This window comes from Cyrtonyx montezumae, unplaced genomic scaffold, assembly GCF_038088225.1.
Source record: "Cyrtonyx montezumae isolate F1298 unplaced genomic scaffold, pur_monq_1.0 scaffold_24, whole genome shotgun sequence".
NCBI classification, from domain to species: Eukaryota; Metazoa; Chordata; class Aves; order Galliformes; family Odontophoridae; genus Cyrtonyx; species Cyrtonyx montezumae.
This window is the reverse complement of record NW_027071981.1, coordinates 9,423,820-9,441,053: the sequence shown is the minus strand read 5'-3', so window position 1 is coordinate 9,441,053 and position 17,234 is coordinate 9,423,820. Positions and strand designations below refer to the sequence as shown.

Below are 17,234 nucleotides of genomic sequence, written 5' to 3'. Positions count from 1 at the left end.
CCTTACAGAACAAACAGACCTTTGTGAATCATAGAAACATTAAGGCTGGAAAAGACCTCTGAGATCATCATGTCCAATTGCTGATCCACCACTGCCATGCCCACAAACTATGTCCCTAAATACTAAACCTTCACTGGTCTTGAACACTTCCAGGGACATTGGCACCACCACCACCACCCTGGGCAGCCTGTGCCAATGCCTCACCACTCTCTCTGAGAGGAGATTTTTCCTAATACCCAACATAAACTTCACCTGGTGCAACTTGAGGCCATTTCCTCTTGTCCTATTGCTGTTACCTGGGAGAAGAAGCCAACCTCACCTTGTCACAACCTCCTTTCAGGCAATTAGAGGGCAATAAGGTCTCCCGTGAGCATTGTCTTCTCTAGATTGAATAATCCCAGTTCCCTCAGCCACTCCTCATTACACTTGTGCTCCAGACCCTTCTCTGGACAAGCTCCGTGGCCTTGGTGCCTTCCTTGTAGTGAGGAGCCCAACACTGAACACAGTACTGCGACGCAGCCTCACCAGTGACAAGTACAGACAGATGATCACCTCCCTGCTCCTGCTGGCTGCACTACTGCTGATACAATCTAGGATGCCACTGGCCTTCTTGCCCTCCCCTAGGCACACTGCCGGCTCGTGCTCATCCAGCTGTCAGCTAACACCTGCAGATGCCTTTCCATGCAGCCCTCCTGCCGTTCTGCCCCAAGCCTGTAGCAGTGCATGGGGTTGTCGCGACAGAAGCACAGGACCCGACCCTTGGCCTTGCTGAAGCTCATACAATTGCCCTCAGCTCAGCGATCCAGCCTACGCACGTCCCTCTGCAGGACCTCGCTACCCTCAGGGAGACGGACGCTTCCTCCCGCCTCCTTGCCACCCGCTAACTTAACCAAGTCCCGCACCCCGCGGTCCCTCCCGTCGGCCGGGCAAACACCGGCGGCCAACCAACACCCCCAGAAGGGACAGCATCACTCCGTCACCCCTCCAAAGAGGACACAGCGGAATCCCCCTGCGGGCGGGCCGGGTCGCGGAGGGCGAGCACGCCCCGGGGCGGGGCGGGAGGAACGGGGCGAGAGCCGCGGCCGCGGGCGGCACAGCGAGGTGCGGTGCTGCCATGCTGCCCGCGGTGCTGCCGCTGCTGCTGCTGCCGCTGCTGCCCGGCGTGAGGGGCGGCCGCTGCCCGCAGCGCTGCGCCTGCACGCAGCCCGCGCTGCGCTGCCCGACGCCGCCGCCGGGGGCGCGCCCCGCGCCCGCCCGCGCGTAAGTACCGCGGGGACCCGCGGGGTGTGGGGAGAGGGGTCGGGAGTGGCAAGAAGGAAAAGTGGCTGCGGCTGGCTGAACTTTGTGTGCTCTCCTGCCGGGACGGGAGGCAAAGCCGCTTTTCGCATCCCGTCCCGGCCCCCTGCGGTGGCACGAGTATCTTTGTACGAATGGGATCGAGTATCGGCGCTGTTATCTTTTCCGTCTCTCGCAACCCGCCTGGCTTCTCACACGCCTTCTCCCAGACCTCGCGCAACCCGGAGCCCTCTGAGCTGAGGCACAGCATCCCCTGACTGTGCTCCTGTCCCACTTGCAGCTCCCGGTCCTCCCAGAAGTGTTCTTTGCACCTTCGGGAGGCTCGAGCCGGTGACAGGTTGGTGGCCGATCTGTCTGCAAGGCGGTCCGTGTCTGACTGATGCTCCTCTGGGAACGAGGGTTGGATTACACCCATAGGGAGTCACGAGGATTCCCTCACCCCATCCCAGCTCTCCACCTGGCAGAGCCCAGCCAGTACATGATACGAATCAGAGCAGTGTTGTGCAGTGTACAAGTTGGGTTGCAGCACTTATCTGAACAACCTCAGAGTCAAAACATGGCATTAGGGGAACAGCAGATAACCAAGGGATCCCAGAAATCACAGCCGTGCTATCTGTGCAGGAACTGAGCAGGATTTCTCTCATTATGCCCTGTTCAGAAACAAAGCTGGTGTTTTCCATTTGCACTCAATTTGTTTGTAAATTTAACTTGCTCTTGAAATTCCCCAGGGATGACACTACCCCTGCTCTGCTCATTCCTTTCTCCCCAGCTTCAGAATAGATAGGTGCAAGAAGCACTGAGTTGTGTTAGTTCAGAGCCACGTAAACAGCTCCTCCAAATTCAGGTGCTGGAAACAGCTCTGTTCTCAGTTTGTTCCTTCCTATCTCCCTGTGCTACGGTGCTGCCAGAGGAAACCCATATCTGTCTTGGTGTTGGCAGCACGTGGAGCTGGCAGGGGATAGGTCCCACACAGCAATGTATGGGAGGAGGGGAGAGGCATTGCAGTGCCCTAACATTTCATTAGGATGCTCTATGACTCTCTGGAATCATGTCACAGCCCAGAGAGGTTATCAACAGTTCCAAACTGGTGTGGTTTATTCCACTTTCTTTTTTGGTGTACTCTTACTTTTATCTGTCTGCTGCGCCAAAAAGAATCCACATCCCCACCTCCATGACCGGGTTGAGAAAGGTAACAGTCTTAGGGCCTCTTAGCAGTTATATTTTAACTCAGATCAGCAGGGAGGTGATAGGCAAGGAAAAGAGAAGGGTTTTCCCCTTTAACCTTTGCTATAGCAGCTTTGTAGCTGCTCGCAGAGCCCAGCTGTGAGGCTGGCTGCAGAAACCTGCCACAGTCAGATAAGAGTTCAACCGAGATTTTGATCCCTGCAGTATCCTCTAAAAGTCAAGATCATACCCAGATATCAAACAGAAATCCCTCACTCTTTCAATCTACATTTGCACAGACATGTCCATCCCCTGGAAATGCCCTCTTACACCCAGAAGAGCCCAGTTTTGGTGCAGAGCTCTCTGCTGGGAGTTGCATATCTTCCATTTTGTCTGCTAAGAGATGCACGAAACCAAACAGGACTTGATGCCATAGGGCACACCTCTCCCAGGAGCTGTAGTCCCCACCCCACAGATGCCCACAGACAGTAAGCACTTGCTGTACAATAACAAAACTCTAATAACAAATACAGCCTCTAACCTTACAGGTGGTCATGGATTCTGATCCTTGTTTTAGCTCCTATTGCACCTCTTTTGCTTTCCTTTCATCTCTTATTTTCATCCTAGTGTCTTCTTACTTGCTTGGGTGTTGTTTTTCCCTCTCTCCTACCCTTTTGTGATATAACCCATCATAGAATAGTGCAGTCATTTGAACTGGAAGTCTTTCTTGGCTTTCTCATTGCATTGCCTCTGTCTTTTCACACTGTACCAATCTCTCTTCATCTCTCTCCTCCCCTTGCACAGCTCTGTGTATGAGAGAAAAAGCCTTACAAGGTTACTTGTGTCACATTTGTACCTGTGCGCACCAGAGGAGCTGTGGTGTATTGTAGACTCATAGGTTGGTAGGGGTTGGGAGGAGCCTGAAAGATCATCCTGTTCCAAGTGTAGCAATTGCAAATACTTGCAATAATTTTTGGGGAAGACAAAAAAGCCACACTGATCCAGACTGCTCCGATACAGTGCCTGGGGTGCCCCACATCCTTGCATCGGTCCCACATTGTCATGCAAAGGAGACCTCAGAGAAGTCATGCTTTGTACTATGATCAGTCAAGGAAATACCTTTGTGTGCCACACTGACTGTAGCAAGTATGTGTCTGCAGAAAAAACGACCTTTAATATGTGATTATATTTTGAAAGAAAACATATTTTTTCTTCTTTTGCTTCATGGCATGCACATACAGACTTTGACTTAAGTCTAAATGGAGAAGTACCCAACTCCACCTGTACCACAGTGGGTGACAGATACCTAATTCCTCTCTGCTTCTTCCAAAGCCTCCTTTTATAGTGAGGTTTATCTGGCTGTGTACCCCGTGTGCAGGGCCTCTGTGTTACAGTGAGCAGCACGCAGTGAGTGGACACATGTATTTAGCCTGGCTGTTTCACACCTAACTTCCTAGAAAACCCAGTGCAGGGCACTGCTCAGTGCCTTGAGGGATGGCTGGCTCCCCACTCCTTTCTGTACACCTTGCCTGGATGCCAAGGATGAAATGCCCCATGCTTGTATGAAGTCACAGCATTGCCAGCCATTAAAGCAGGGAGCGAGTACCCATGAGTTATTGTGCATTAAACATGAAAGAAACTTAAAGGTTTTTCTTAGAAGTACAAAAGTTCTCATCCTTTAACTAACAGGACTCTTTCAAACCGGTGTTGGTAACATATTAAAAGGGATGCAGTCCTTTCAAAGGCTATACAAGTCAGCTGGTAGCATGAGAAAGCTGCAGGCATGAAAGCTTTATAAAACTCAGTTTGTTCTTTCTGTCAACAGCTTCTCCGGCTCTGAGAGATGAATAACTGGTCACATCTGAGCATCACACTCCGAGTGCTATCCAAAATAAATCGATATCTAATTCCTGCCAGCATCTGCTTGAGTTTCATTCTGTGCTACCAACATCAGTCACACTCAACAGCAGAGGCCCAGCAGAGGCCTTGCTTTACTCTGGGATTTGGGAAGAATTAAACCTGCACCAGTCAAACTCTGCTAACCTAAACGTTTATACATATACACAGTTGGATTTTGCTCAGCAGCTAAAGGATCTTCCCCAGAATGTATGGGGTACGGAAAGAGCCATCTAAATGAATTAGTTCCCCTTAGCACAGACAGGGTTTGAGATGCAAACTGCAAAGCTAAAGTGAAAAAGATTAGGGTGAAAGCATTTTTCACCTTTTTGTGGATGGAAGATATCTTTGTCCATGTGGAACACTCTCTGTGTGCTACACCGCTATTTCAAGGATTAAGAGGAAAGTCCAAATTGCCTTTTTCCTTTATGCTTGCTGTTCTGTGAGATGCTTAATGAGTCAAGGTAGTGATGATGCAGATGAGTTCAAAGTTTCAGCTCTCAGGGTGAACACGCAAGAATCCAAAACAAAACTAAGTATAGATACAGAACGGATTAAGTGCTTTCACGCAGTTTCACTGCAGTACCCATTGAAGTGCTGGCTCACTGAACATTACATATGTGTGACTGCTTGTGTTGAAAGGGACCTCAAGGATCATCAAATTCCAACACCCCCACCACAGGCAGATTGCCAACTGCCAGGTCAAGTACTAGAGCAGATTGCCCAGGGTCCCATCCAGTCTGGCCTTGAACACCTCCAGGGATGGGCTTCCACAACCTCTCTGGTCAACCTGTTCCAGCACCTCACTGCTCTCTCAGAGAAAAGCATCCCACTGATATGCAATCTTAATCTTCTCCCCTTTAGAGGGAATCTACCCATGTAAAAAGTTGATTTCTCTCCTGTTTATAATCTCCCTTAAAATACTGGAAGGTCATAATGAGGTCTCCCCAGAGCCTTCTCTTCTCCAGGCTGAGCAAACCCAGCTTTCTCAGCATGGATGATCACCTCTCTGTCCCTGCTGTCACCCCTGTTCTGATGGAGCCCAGGATGCCATTGGTATTCTGGGCTGCAAGCACACACAGCTGGCCTAAGTACTTACTCCACAAGTCTGCTCTCAAGGAGTTCTCCCAGACTGTATTTGTACCTGGGATTACTCTGATCCAAGTGCAAAATCTTGCACTTGGCTTTGTTGAGCCTCATAAGGTTGAGAAGGACCCACCTTTTGAGTTTATCAAGGTCCTTCTGCTTGACATCCCTTCCTTCTGCTTCATCAGCTGCACCACTCAGCTTGGTGTCATCAGCAAACTTGCTGAGGGTGCACTCAACCCCATCATTTATGTCACTGATAAAGATGTTAAAGAGTACAGTCCCAAGATGGACCCCTGTGGGACACTAGTCATCACCAGTCTCCAGCTAGACATAGAGCCATTGACCACAACCCTCTGGCTTCGACCTCTCAACCAGTTCCTTATCCACAGAATAGTCCAGTAAAGTTCTCAAACATTTTCAATAGTATTTATACAAAGGATTATGACAACAGCAACAACAACAAATAGGTTTTATGAATAGCACAGGAATTTTTCAAAAAACCTTGACAGCATGTTTATGAGGATGGGAAGCAGATGTCTTCGTCTAGCTATCTGTAATTTAAAAAGCAAAAGAGTGTAATTATCTGTTTGCACAGAGATAATGTCCTGAAGTATGTTAAATATTTTCTTGTGGCTGTTATCAGGGAGAGCATGGCCATGGCTGTACTATTTGGCACCATAGTTCAGATGCAGAGCACGATGGTAAAACACAGATCCGTATCCCTCAGGATCATTAACATCTCAGCGAGAGTAAATTAAAGAATTAAAAAGGAAAATGAGCACTTTCTTTTAATCGGCAAATCAGTCTGCTGCCTTTTAAAATAAATAAATGAACCATCAGGCCAAACTTAGCTCTCCTCTTGCACACAGCCTGAGGCCTGGCAGGGAACACGCAGTGCCACAGCACAACACCACAGCAGTGCCACTGAGAGAAGAGCACGGCCCTGAGGTGGAAACAAACGTCGTTGTACAGCCTTATGTGAAAGTGACTTTTTCCAGAGGAAATAACCTTCAATAGTCTGTAGCTTCATTTGACCGTGAATATAGCAGCCCGTTTCCATCAGGCTATACATTTGTTTAATAGTTCATGATTATTATTGATTTGACCATATTCATCTCAACTTTGTGCTGAACTACTAGCCCTCAAATTTGTTTTGCTGGGATCTGTGGTAGAAGGGTCAGTCCCCAAATGTACAAAGAACTGGCGGCAATTAAAAAAAAGGTCCCCGATGCTTTTGTTTCTCTATCCAGTGTACAGGCTGTAAACAAGGAAATCCCATGCCTTAAAACCTTTTCCTCCTGCTCTTTTCTCAGATCATTCACACACCTCCCTGTGAAAGTGATCCCATCTCATGCATTCGAAGGACTTCGAGATGCCTTCATCATGTAAGCTGGCAACATTTTCCGTACTTACTCATAATGTCTTGCTAGAATTTTTATCAGAAGTCTCCATCCCAAATAATATTGACATTATAGTAAAATAAAATAATAAAAAAAATCAAGTGTGCTGCTAAATAAGTACTTTCATGGAAAAGAAAAAAAAACAACCCATACACGCTACAAAAGTTCTTATAAACTAGTCATCTCTTACGACCAATCTTTAGAAGATGATTTGAGAATGTATTGCTTTTTGACAGGGTTTTAACAGATCATGTAATGAAACATTAATCACAAAACTGATTATGGGCATTTTTAACTGGCAAAGAAGGTAGAAAGCTATCATAAAATGTTATCGCTGCAATGACAGCTGTGGTATTGTGTGATTATACAGTTCTGTAGTACTTAAATAAGACCTTTATTTTTATGCTGTTTTACACTGAGAAGTAAGCATGGCAGAAGATCTGTAGGACTAAACCCATTCTTGGCTATTACCTTTTACAATCACAGCAACTTTATACATTAGGTCGGCACTGCTTCCCCTCTCTTGGCTTTGCATCTGTTCTATAGACTCAACCAGAATGTTGGGCTGACCAATCTCACCCCTCTTTCTGTCATTATTCCAATGAAATATGGCAAGTTTGGTTCTCCAGTACGTTTTGTTTTACCTGCATGGAGTGTTAATTGAAAGACAAAGCTGATGACACACCCATGCAATCTGGAAGCAACTCCCCCAGTAACTAAAAGCAGCAGCACTGATAATGCCACTTACTACTCTAGGTGCACATTTTAGACTTGTCTTCTTCATCTATAAAAAATACAGTATGTCAGGAGACAAAATGAGAAGACAAAAAACTCTTTCACAGTGTATTCCTGAAGGCAAAGAATTGAAGGATGAGGGTGATGCAAATGCCTAAATCCTCAGTTGGACTGGTTTAGCTTTGAGTTAAACTTGTTTTTAGTTAGCTGGTTGGTTAAATGATTTCAGCTGAATTATAAACTTGTGTTCCTGCAACTTTAGTGAGTAGAAAAACTAGACGTAAACTACATCCATTTTTCTGTTCAACTAGAACAAAGTATTACAGTTTGAACTAATGGCACTTCATTCTTGCATTCACTTGCATCTTAATGAGTAATAAGCACTTAGCTTCTTTAGATGGGAAATCAACTTAAATCTAACGAGTGTCTTCTACCTATATGATTTGATGCAAATTTTCCCCAAGCTGTATGCATAACCCATTCTTCACAAAGGCTGTTTTGTTCATTGACATTTTTCTCTTCCATAATGGAATTGACTTCTTTGTGTCCTTTTAATACATCTCCCCATATCAACAGCACAGAAATCAATGTGTTTGTCTGATGTAAATCTGTAGAGTACTACATAGTTTCATTGAGATTCAGTGTTACTTTGAAAACACATTTTTAAACTGCAAATCTGTAAATCATCTATTTAGCAACTCATTCTCAACTGCAAATCAAATGATAAATTATTGTCACAGTCAGAACTCTTTTAGACATATGTGAATGAAAAGCCAGTGCCAAGTAGGAAAGATCTCAAGGAAAGACTGCAAGATCTGGGGATCTCATAATTTGGACCCTGAGAAAGAGCCATTTTTTTCAAGTCCTACAAGTAGTCCCTGTTCCAACCCAGTGCATCTGGCTAAGCCCTGAGCCTCTTAGGATCAGGCCATCCAGAGGTCACTTGGTCCACATCCATCTTTTATTCATGAATAACTTTCACTATCAAAAGAAACCAAAACAAAACCCCATCTCACTGAATTCTGATGATGGAGGAAATCATGGGAATATATATTGAGCGTATAGTTTTTGGTATGCATTCCCCTTTGCCACTAAAAATAATAATAAAAAAAGGTCTTCGTGGCCTAAGAGTTTTTATATTAACATCCATAGGAACTGTTTTATTGTAATTGTACTGTAAATAATATAACTTTCAGAATTGTGATGATAGTGACTCCAATTTTATAGACATGTTCCAGTTGTTTAGAAAAAGTATTTATGCTTTGCTGACAGGGTATAATCTTCAGTATAGTTTCTGTGCCATTCCACTCAATTCTGTCAAGAGAAAATGCTGTTCTGAAGACCTTTCCCCTCTATACACATCAATATATACTATTTACTTTCAGAAGTCAATTTTGTGTAGCTCTATGAAACTTAATCTAGCAGGCACTTGGCAGGCATTATTTTCTCTGTATACAAAATTCTTCACCGCATGTGCAGAATAGGAGCATTGGTATGTAAAAATAATGTAGTGCCTACAAAAACAGTCATGTTGATCTGCATAATAATAGAAAAGAGCCCCTTCCATCAGTTTCCATGATGTAATGAAAATGGCATTTAAATCCAACCATTATTCATAAAGTGCACTGTGTGCATATTTGTGTATCTGTACATATGTGCATTAGATGACCATCATGCCAACTTTATGTTCACAGGGCTTCATACAGTTATTACCTACATCCCTGCCCGTGCGAACAAATGGACTAAGTGGGACCAAAAGGCTCAAAGACTCGAGCTCACTCCGTCTGCATTAGCTCAGCCTCTAGTTGCTACCTTATCTATAATTTACTGAGGAAGTGGTGGTTGACTGCTCCAGAGATACTTACTCCAGATGGCTGCTGTACCCTTTTCCCAATATAGCAAAACACTGCTCTCTCCTGAGCCCTACTGGCTCAGGATTTTAGAGTTTGGAGGTGAGGCACAGACACTGCTGCACAAAAATTGACTGGAGGCTTAAATAGCTACATATAAAAGAAGCAAATATAAGTGGAAACTTGGTTTCTGATATCTCCTCTGTTAATGTATTGCTTTGTGTCTGTCTTTTTCATTACAGCGAAATCTCTCAGAGTGATTCCCTGGAGAGAATAGAAGCAAGCGCGTTTGACAGCCTCCCTGCTTTGTCTGAAATGTAAGCCACGGTGGAAAAAAGGCATCCACCTTGTGATTTAGGATCATCAAGGAGCAGCCAACAGAATCCCTAGACCAAATCTTCCTATATTACTTTGATGGGCTTTGGATGAGATCTGAGCTGACAAACGTTCCTGTCCAAAGTACTGTATAGAGAGCTCTATGTAGGCTCTAGCCTTGGAGATCTGAAGCACACAAAGACGTCTATGTGAATGAAGTCCAGCTCCTTTTAGAACCTCAATGACACGATGGGAGCTCTGTGTCTACTTCTACCACAGTGCTGAGATTTCTAAGCAGAGAAATCAGTCGATAAGAAAACAAAACCTTTCAAAAGCAAGTATTTGAATATGTCTGCTTAGTATGCAGCTCTTCTTTTGAGCACTGAAATATTACTCAAACAGAACATGTACTAATTTTAAACTTGACCTGCCTAGCACAGGCGTCTGAGAGAGCATGTGATTTAAAGCAATTGCTATGCGAGTGCTCTGAAATATTTAGTGAAATTGGGAACTATAAATCTGATTCAATACCTCATCACTGCCTTTTTCCCCACAGCATGATCAGTGAGTGTCTTAACTATGGTGCAACTGAGCGAGGACAAATTCATGGGATTTTTTTTTCCCACTTATTTGAATTCCATCGAAGCGAGATAAGCAGGAGACAGATTTGTCCACCTCTTGCTGGATCAAATTTCTACTAAAATCAGTGTTAGGTTTAAGCAAGAAATAAAAGATTGAGCTCATGCATTCACCTACAAATTACATATAGCTTACCATCTGCCTGTCTGACAAAACAAGAAAGGTAAGTAAGACCATTAAAGAGCTGCAGGCAAGCAGCAGGAAAGCCTGCTTGAATCTTGAACACTCTGCAGTTCTCAAGCTGTGAGGACTTGCCATCTCAAGCTGCAGTCAAGGCCACTTTCATTGGAAGAGCAGGAGCAGTGTGTTCAATGCAGCTCTTGGCTTTGAACTCTCCTTGCAATTTCGTATGCTAAACGACCTCACAGCTGCTCAGCTAGGGTTTGCTCATCTTTGGCAGCCTGGAGACTCAGGTTATTAATGTTAATGATATTTCATTTCAGTGTATAGATATAAGAGTAAGTTACAAAACAGCTGTCAGTGCATTTGGCATCAGTAAGTAATGAAGTCCTGCATTCCCACCTAGTCAAGCTGTATTCCCACCCAAGCTGTATGAATATCCAGTGAGGCTCCTCCCAAAACACCTGCCTTAAATCAGACCTCATAACAATCCATTCTGATAGGTGCTAATACTGGATTGGCCTGAATTTGGTAGGTTATTTGATTGCTTCTAGAACAACAGTGGTAAAGCAGAACCTTTCACGTAAGGCTGCTGCAAGCCTGGCATGGATCCCTAAGAGCCAGCAAAACGCCAATCCACACCAATCATCAGCATATCCAAACTAAGGAAACTCAGTGCAGTGAGCCATGCAAACTCAGGAGACTGAGTTTTGTTGTTTGTTTGTTTGTTTTTCCTGGCTACCTAATCATTATAACCTTTAATTATCATTATCAATGCATTTGTAGTGCATTTCTACAAAGTCTGTTCACAGCCTGAAAGCCTTCCATCGTATTCTGCACATGGCATTTCTCCAGCAAGGTCAACCACCAGCCACAGTCAGCTCCTTCTGAGTGTATAACAATTATAACACTAGCATATCTTTCCCTCATTACAGATTAATCCTGAACACAAAAAACCTCTTGCACATCGAGGACGGAGCATTCAGAAACCTTCCAAGGCTAAAATATTTGTAAGAAAGCATTTCATTTCTTTTCTGTTCTCTTTTTTCTTCCTATGTGGACGAATCACAGGATATATATATATATGTGTGTGTAAGAGAAAGAAGTTTTTCACACCTTGCAGTACACCAGAAGTTCATACATCATTTAGCATAGCCTTAATATGCAGCTTGCCAGCAGAGAGGTCTTTTAAAAGGCAAGGAAATAAACTAACACAAGGCAGAGCAGCAATGGACAAAACAATAGCAAAGTCTGCCAAAGAGCTCCAACTAGAGTAAAACTTCTGTCCTGACAAGATACAAAAGAGGTAACTAAGACCTCTTCTGTGCTTTTCATGTGGAAATATGTTGCTTCTCCCGGACACTGCTTGAGAACGTTACACGCAATTTTCACAGGCCTTAAAAGTGCAGTTAGAACTTACTTAGAATTATGATGTTTACCTTTCATTTTAACATAGTGTTAAATGGGTACCTTTGGGGTTGGCCTCTCCTTGCAGTCAGCCTGGTAACCTTTCCTCCTGTATCCCGTGCTTTCCTCCAGGAGCATCTGTAACACTGGCATTATAGAATTCCCAGACTTGACGCAGATCTTCTCCTCAGAAGCTCATTTTATTTTGTAAGCGAAGCCCTGCCCCTCCCAGCTGTGAGTTATCCCACCTTGCTCCTGTACCTCTGGCAGGTAACTTCTTTTTCCCACCCAAAGGGAGCTGTGCGACAACTTGCGTATGACAACCATACCGCAAAACGCCTTCCGGGGGATGAGCAATGAATCGCTGACGCTGTGAGTAAAGTAGTCCCAGCTCCTCCTGGGATGGTAATTGTTCCAGCAGAGCAGCCCCACTTAGAAAAGAAGCTTGAAATTAAGCCCTATTATCTTAGCCCTGTATTGTCTCTGTGCCCTGACTTTCCTTCTAGCACACTACTGCTGCCTGTAAGATGAGTGGGTTTGATGCTAGGTGAGATGCTCCACTCAAGAATCACCAGGGTTGGAAGACCTCCAAGATCATCCAGTCCAACTGCCCACCTACCACCAATATTTCCCCACTAAACCATGTCCATTAGTGCTACATCTACACATTTCTTGAACCTCCATAGGTGGCAGCAGCATAGGTTCATAGGTACATTAGATTGGAAAGGACCTACAAGATCATCTAGTCCAACCATCCTCCTATCACTATCCCTACCCAACTACTAAATCCAATCCCTTAGCACCTCATCTAAACGCTTCTTGAACAGCGCTAGGGACGGTGCCTCAACCACCTCCCTAGGCAGGCCATTCCAGTGCCTGACCACTCTTTCAGAGAAAAAATGTTTCCTCAGGTCTAATCTAAATCTTCCCCGGCGCAACTTGTGGCCATTCCCTCTAGTCCTGTCGTTATTTATCAGGGAGAAGAGGCCCACCCCCTCCTCACCACAACCCCCCTTCAGGAAGTGGTAGAGTGCAATAAGGTCTCCTCTGAGCCTCCTCTTCTCCAGACTAAACAATCCCAGCTCCCTCAGCCGCTCCTCATAAGACTTGTGCTCCAGACCCCTCACCAGTTTTGTTGCCCTTCTCTGAACACGCTCCAGGGCCTCAATGTCCTTCTTGTAGTAAGGGGCCCAAAACTGAACACAGCTCTCAAGGTGTGGCCTTATCCCTGTCCCCGCAGCACAAACGGCTCTGCAAGCACATAAAACCAACCCTGGAAGACCAGGCTGGTATTTAAAATGCACACATGCAAACAGAGAGTCTCGTTTTGATACAAGTGTGTGCCTGTAAATGAGCTTTGCATGAGCAGGCACTGGAGCTGGCTGGGTTGGGGCCTTCTTAGTCCTTCAAATCTTCAACACAGATTGGGTGCATTCAGAAACTGATAGGGGAGCGATGCATAAATGTGACCAAAGACAACGACCACATGTTGTTAAAGGGGAGCAATGGTTTAGCTTAGAACATCACTTCTCATGGGCCTCTTTCCTACCAGCCAGTTTGCAAAATAACTTAGCAAAATTATGATTCTGTGAATAGTGAAAAAAAAAAAAAGGAACGTACCATTAATTTTTTACTGTAATCCTAAACTACAAAATGGTGGAGAGCCTAACCCACAGTCAGGAAACAACCAGCAATGGCTTTTCTCCTGTTCTTTTGTGATGAGAGAGAAAATATCAGCAGCTTACTAATTCCAGGGCTCCTGGAAGATCTGTCTGTCCGCAGAGGATATGCAATCCAGCAGCACCCTCTGGGCTTCACAATTGCTTTGCATGCTACATTTCTGTGAGCCTAGCACCCATACTTGCTTAAAACAAAAAATCCAGGTCTTCTGACTGGAATTTGTTGTCTTGGTGCCAACACCCTACCTGGAATCACTTCTTGTTTTTGGGTCTCATCCCGAGGTGGGCACAGAGCTCCACAGAGCAGGGAGAATCTGCATGTAAAAGGATGATTTCATGAACAGCTAAACAGGAAGGTGTTTAGGGGATTTAAGCTTCAATTTTATGCTAATTTATGAGCTAGCGTTAGCTATGCTATAGGTATCTATATTCCTTATATGAGTCACAGTATAATAATTGAGTACAGTATCAAGATTTGAAACTTGCAAAACAATAACAATCTCATCTTTTCTTGATCTTTTTCCTTATGCATTTTTGTTAATCCTCAGCAAACTCTATAAAAATGGATTTGAAGATATTCACAGCCATGCCTTCAATGGGACCAAGCTAAATCAATTGTGAGTATTTTGTACAGAACTATAGACAAGACCGTGTTGGAAGAGACCTCAGGGATCACCTGGTCCAATTTTTCATGGTAAAAGCAGGGCCCAGACAATACAATCCTAGTCAGCAGCAGAGTGGAAAGCATGAATGTGTAGGGCAAATTCAGGAAACTGCATTTTACATTTGGACACATCAGTAGTTTCTAAATCACTCGTGCATGCTCTGGGCCTAGCCTTGTTGTTTGGCAAAACGTTTGCTGCATTTCTGCACATAGCTCCTGCTGCAAAGGAATCAGTCACCATTCCTTATTTAAATCAGAAGAAATTGGAAACGATCAGAATTAAGAACTAGCAGTCTGATAGCATCAATGGAGGAAGGAATGGCTTGAGAAGTATAAGCTATCTTGGACCAGATTTTGGAACAACACTGCTGCAATGGAAGGAAGCTTGAGAGGAGATAGAATGGAAGAAGTTATTAAAAGAGGCAGGTGTAAAGACTTTATGTTTGACCCCACAGGATTCTGAAGGACAACAAAAACCTCAGGCGGATACACAACGATGCCCTGAGAGGGGCCACTGGGCCAGATGTCCTGTAAGCATCAAACCATTCTTCTTTTTTTCCCCTGTTCAATGGCCTAACTGTGAAATGTTTGGTCTTCTACATGCCTTTGCTCAAGTAAGCAGCCCTTCTGGAGTTACTCTAAGCCAAACTACTGAAGTTGGTATTGGCAAGAACACCGGATTCTATTGCTAGTTTTGAATAAATATTTAATGAATGCTTTAGCTGAAATACCTAGAACAAGTTAAGTGGGTTTTGATTTCCACCATGCTAAAGCGGGCTCCTTGCATGCCTGGGGCTCCTGGGTTGCAGGTTAGGACTCTGCAGCATTGCAGAGTACATCTCTGAGCTGGATACCGAGTGGCTTCGCAGATGTAGGCAAAAAAATGCAGTCACTGCAATCCATCTTCACACTTCACTGAGGCTTTTATCTGAATGAAAAGAAAGAAAAGCACTCTTGGTTTTTCAGGGATATTTCTTCGACGGCGCTGGAGTCCCTGCCTAGCTATGGGCTGGAGGCCATCCAGGTCCTCAACGCGATGGCGTCGTACTCATTGAAGAGATTGCCACCTCTGGATAAATTCAGCAGCCTGCTGGAAGCTGTTCTGACCTACCCCAGCCACTGCTGTGCTTTTCGAAACCTGAGGACAGAAAAGTAAGTCCAAATGGCATGCTGTTGTATTGTCAGAATTCAGAAACTCCAAAACAGCAGTTCTGCTCTTCAGCTGGCCTGTCCTTGTTGGGTTGACCTATCCTTCTTCCAGTGGTAAGGAATGCAGCGAGACATCACTCCAAAGAACAGACCTCTACTGAATCCAGGAGAGGTAATTCTGCTCCTATGGGAGGATAAATTTCTCACATCCTGGATCCAGAATCAACCAGCAAAGATGTTATTCTAAGTTTGCTGAAAGCTTGTATTTTTCTTGGTATTGCAATAAAAAAAAATGCCCTGCAACTTTAGCTATGCAGCATATTTAATACAAGTGCTATGATGACCACGTAGCCAGGCTACTCAGCTTAGTATCTTTCAGATGACAGTAGACAGGATTATTCTCCCCAGTTCTTAGTTGGAAACCGTGATACACAGAGCACTTCCCATCCTCTGATTCATAGCAGTCAATTTGGGATAGCTAGAGCTACTTTTTTGGCATCTTTTCTTCAACTCTCAGTTGGCTGTAGTCAGTCAAAGCAAATCCTAATGAGTTTGGTTGAAGCTGTGAGGATTCCACACTTCTCACCTACCCCAGATGAAGCCCACAGAAAAGATATACTAAACAGATGTTTGTGGGATGCCTGATCAACATGACTTGCGCACCATCACATCAGGACTGTACTGCAGGGCAGGAACAGAGCCCCATCCTCCAGGACAGAAGTAGGGGTGATTATATGCTTTCTCTACATTTGAATAAGTGGTTCCTACTTCTGCAGGAGTAAAGCAAAGACCCCATAACCAAGTATTTCCATTGCTACCAAACACTGAGGCCCAGAATGAGTCTCTCTGCATGTTATATGCAGAAGCAACTCGGGGTAAAAAAATAACGTTTTATCCATTCTGACTTTAAAACTACCATTGCTCATGTGTAAAAAAGGAGAGGTTGCAAAGTCATCATAATTGTAGTTATTAATTTAATAATTTCTCATATGCTCAGCCTTGCAACATATGACTGTGCTCTACAGAAATAACGGAAGTCATTTTCTTACATTTAGTGACTGTTCTCTTAGGTGAACAGAAGAAAAATCAAACCTGCCCATCAGGAAATTAGGCCATCCTCCTAACTGGAAAAACTTATACAAGCAGCAGACTGATATTTTCTATGTGACATCTCCAGCTGTTTCCCTTTTCACCTACCAACGACAGTGGGACACAGCAGATCAAGACTACCCTGAGATTACACTGAGAAGAGTTTTCTTGTGGTGAAATACTCTCACGGCCATACAAAGTTTCTATCTCCTTGTGCCCTTTATGTTGCCCTAAACACTGTCACCCTGCCCCATACATTTTCTGTTTTTACTATCCCTCCCTCATTACATTACATTCCTTACCACCTATAAGCTGCACCAAATGATCAGAGAAACATGGTGGCAAGGTCTCATGTATATCTGACCCGGAAAGACTCAGACATAATGCAAACAATGTCTTCATACCAAATATTCTTGCGATTTGAGTGTGTCATGAGCCATGTAACAGAGACAGAAGGTAGCATTCAGTTCTTAAAACTTTCCTCCACTGGACTGAATGTAGGGGAGGGGAAAGCATGTTAGAGTAACTTCTGTTGCTATCCCATTATTTATAAGCATTATAATGGCGCGTAGGTTGGCATCTTGAAATCTTATTTCTCTTGTCATACATAAAGCTTTCTTTAAGTTTCCAGGTGCCTCACTCTCTTAAAAGTACACAGTAGAGTACCTAGCCCATACTTTTAAAGCCTCAAAACCAAAGATTTTGCCAAACACGCGATCTCGCAATAAGTACTTTTCAAATA

At 44.3% G+C, this 17,234-nt stretch overlaps 2 protein-coding genes across 2 annotated transcripts in view; one reads left to right on the top strand and one right to left on the bottom strand.

Moving 5' to 3' along the window:
• Positions 1–1,114: 1,114 nt before the first annotated feature.
• Positions 1,115–17,234, top strand: part of LHCGR (luteinizing hormone/choriogonadotropin receptor) — a 19,769-nt gene continuing 3,649 nt past the window's right edge. Inside the window, exons 1-9 of the mRNA XM_065739639.1 lie at positions 1,115–1,260; positions 6,759–6,830; positions 9,673–9,747; positions 11,440–11,514; positions 12,044–12,118; positions 12,206–12,283; positions 14,139–14,207; positions 14,710–14,784; positions 15,221–15,406. Coding sequence (XP_065595711.1) covers positions 1,115–1,260; positions 6,759–6,830; positions 9,673–9,747; positions 11,440–11,514; positions 12,044–12,118; positions 12,206–12,283; positions 14,139–14,207; positions 14,710–14,784; positions 15,221–15,406 — 851 coding nt within the window. The remainder of the gene's footprint in view (positions 1,261–6,758; positions 6,831–9,672; positions 9,748–11,439; positions 11,515–12,043; positions 12,119–12,205; positions 12,284–14,138; positions 14,208–14,709; positions 14,785–15,220; positions 15,407–17,234) is intronic.
• The window catches only part of GTF2A1L (general transcription factor IIA subunit 1 like), a 20,498-nt gene continuing 18,240 nt past the window's right edge, over positions 14,977–17,234 (bottom strand). Inside the window, exon 10 of the mRNA XM_065739366.1 lies at positions 14,977–15,182. The gene's annotated coding sequence lies outside the window, so the exon portion shown is untranslated. The remainder of the gene's footprint in view (positions 15,183–17,234) is intronic.